The following is a 2,856-nucleotide window of genomic DNA, read 5'->3' on the forward strand; positions in this document are numbered from 1 at the left end:
AAAAAAAAAAAAAAAGAAAATTGCAGGTTAGGTAATAAAAGACCAGGAGTCAGGCTGGGTGAGGTGGCTCACACCTGTAATCCCAGCATTTTGGGAGGTGGAGGCAGGTGGACCACTAGAGGTCAGGAGTTAGAGACCAGCCTGGCCAACATAGAGAAACCCTTTTTCTGGCTGGGCACGGTGGCTCACACCTGTAATCCTAGCACTTTGGGAGGCTGAGGTGGGTGGATCACCTGAGGTCAGGAGTTAAAGACCAGCCTGGCCATCATGGTGAAACCCCATTAAAAAAAATAGTAAAATAAAAATAAAAAAAAGAAAAACTCTTTTTCTACTAAAAATACAAAAAAAAAAAAAAAAAAAAAAAAAAAAGGAGAAGAGGAAGAAGCCTAGGCACGGTGGCTCATGCCTATAATCCCAGCACTTTAGGAGGCTAATGCAGGCGGATCTCGAAGTCAGGAGTTCAAGACCAGCCTGAGCAACATGGTGAAACCCCATCTCTACTAAAAAGACAAAAATTAGCTGGTCATGGTGGCATGCGTCTGTAGTCCCAGCTACTCGGGAGGCTGAGGCAGGAGAATCGCTTGAACCCAGGAGGTGGAGGTTTTGGTGACCCAAGACAGCACCACTGCACTCTAGCCTAAGCAGCAAAGCAAGAGTCTGTCAAAAAAGGAAGGAAGAAAGGAAGGAAGGGAGGGAGGGAGAGAGAGAGGGAGGAAGGGAGAAAAGTACCAGGAGTCACATTCTGGGTCCCCCACCACTTTGGACCCAGCTCTGAGACTCTGCCTCTCTGGCCAGGGCTGTGGTGTCAGTGCTGGGCTCCTGGCTGCAGGACCACCCTCAGGATTTCCGAGACCCCCCTGCCCACTCAGACCTGGGCCGTGTCCGAACCTTTTTGGGCTGGGCAGCCCCAGAGAGCGCTGAGGCCCGAAAAGCAGAGAAGCTTCTGGAAGATTTTTTGGAGGAGACTGAGCGAGAGCAGGAAGAGGAGCCGCCCCAGGTGTGGACAGGTGAGGGGTTTTCAGACTCAGTCGTGTTCTGAGAGGCCTTTCCTGCCTGCTTCTTCCCACACAGCCTTTCTCTCCCCTCTCAGAGCTGCAAATCCTAAGCAAGGTTTTAACTCTAAGGCTCAATTTCCTCATCTGTTCAATGGGGATAACAATTCTTTATCGGCTCAGCACAGTGGTTCACGCCTGTAATCCCAGCACTTTGGGAGCTGAGGCGGGCAGATCACCTGAGATCAGGAGTTCAAGACTAGCCTCACTAACATGGAGAAACCCTGTCTCTACTAAAAACACAAAAATTAGCCCGGTGTGGTGGTGCATGCCTGTAATCCCAGCTACTTGGGATGCTGAGGCAGGAGAATCTCTTGTAGCCAGGGGGTGGAAGTTGTGGTAAGCTGAGATTGCACCATTGCACTCCAGCCTGGGTAACAAGAGCGAAACTCCATCTCAAAAAAAAAATTTTTTTTTGTCTGAAGTATTAGCATGTGTCTAATACTTTTTCCCTCCTTGGTGCCATTGGGTCAGGATGCCCTGGTGTTTCTAGCTACAAACCGTTGCCTTGATACTTGTCTTTAATTTCTTTTTTCTTTTCTTTTTTTGAGTCAGTCTCCATCATAGCTCACTGCAGGCTCAACATCCTGGGCTCAAGCAGTCCTCCTGCCTGGGCCTCCCAAAGTGCTGGCATTACAGGCATGAGTCACTACACCCAACCTGTAAAATTTTTCTTATTTTTGCAATTCTTTTTTCATTTTTTTTTTTTTTTTGACAGAGTCTCTCACTGTCACCCAGGCTGGAGTACAGTGGCACAATCTCAGCTCACTGCAACCTCCACCTCCTGGGCTCAAGTCATTCTCCTGTCTCATCTTCCCGAGTAGCTGGGACCACAGGCAGGTGTCATCACGCCCGGCTAATTGTTTTGTAGAGGTGAGGTTTTGCCATGTTGCCCAGGCTGGTCTTGAACTCCTGGGCTCCAGCGATCCACCTGCCTTGGCCTCCCAAAATGCTGATATTACAGCCATAAGCCATTGTGCATGGCTGGCCTCCTTACTTGATTCTTGGCTTTTGCTCAACTCCTGGACTGTGTGTGCATGAGAGGAGGACCTGTGGTTCTTGCTCCCAGCTCTGTCCTCAGGGGCAGGAACAACGAAGATTAGTTTGCTGAATAATTGCATCCTGATTAGGAAGTATCATCTTTCGCCCATCTGTGTTTGATCTGATCCTCATCACAGAAGCATCTCTATCCCTAATCCCCCTCACTTAATCTCCAGATTACAGCGGCCACATTCCTGTCCGATTTACAAAGTAGCAGCCACTTCTCTATCCCTGGTGACAATGTCTCAGTTGTGTATATATATATATATGTATATATATATATATATATATATATATATATATATATATAAAGGTTTAGCTGGGCACAATGGCTCACGCCTGTAATCCCAGTACTTTGGGAGGCTGAGGCGGGCGGATCACAAATTCAGGAGTTTGAGACCAGCTTGGCCAACATGGTAAAACCCTATCTTCACTAAGAAAAAAAAAAAATGCAAAAATTAGCCAGGCATGGTGGCACATACCTGTAGTCCCAGGTACTTGGGAGGCTGAGGAAGGAGAACCACTTGAACCTGGGAGGCAGAGGTTGCAGTGAGCTGGGATTGAACCACTGCACTCCAGCCTGGGCAACAGAGCAAGACTCCATCACAAAATAAATAAATAAATACAATAAAATAAGAGTATAATGCCATAACTAGTACAAAGGATAAAGAAAAGAAGAGTAATTTACACAGCAATAAATCATGGTTGGTTTTTTGTTTGGTTGGTTTTTTTTTTTTTTTTTTTGAGATGGAGTTTCACTCTT

At 46.8% G+C, this 2,856-nt stretch overlaps 1 protein-coding gene across 1 annotated transcript in view; it reads left to right on the forward strand.

Moving 5' to 3' along the window:
• RGL3 (ral guanine nucleotide dissociation stimulator like 3) overlaps positions 1-2,856 on the forward strand; it is a 21,180-nt gene that overhangs the window by 3,181 nt on the left and 15,143 nt on the right. Inside the window, exon 3 of the mRNA XM_037727518.1 lies at positions 796-1,007. Within this exon, the coding sequence (XP_037583446.1) occupies positions 796-1,007 (212 nt within the window). The remainder of the gene's footprint in view (positions 1-795; positions 1,008-2,856) is intronic.

This window comes from Cebus imitator, unplaced genomic scaffold (assembly GCF_001604975.1).
Source record: "Cebus imitator isolate Cc_AM_T3 unplaced genomic scaffold, Cebus_imitator-1.0 Scaffold234, whole genome shotgun sequence".
NCBI classification, from domain to species: domain Eukaryota; kingdom Metazoa; phylum Chordata; class Mammalia; order Primates; family Cebidae; genus Cebus; species Cebus imitator.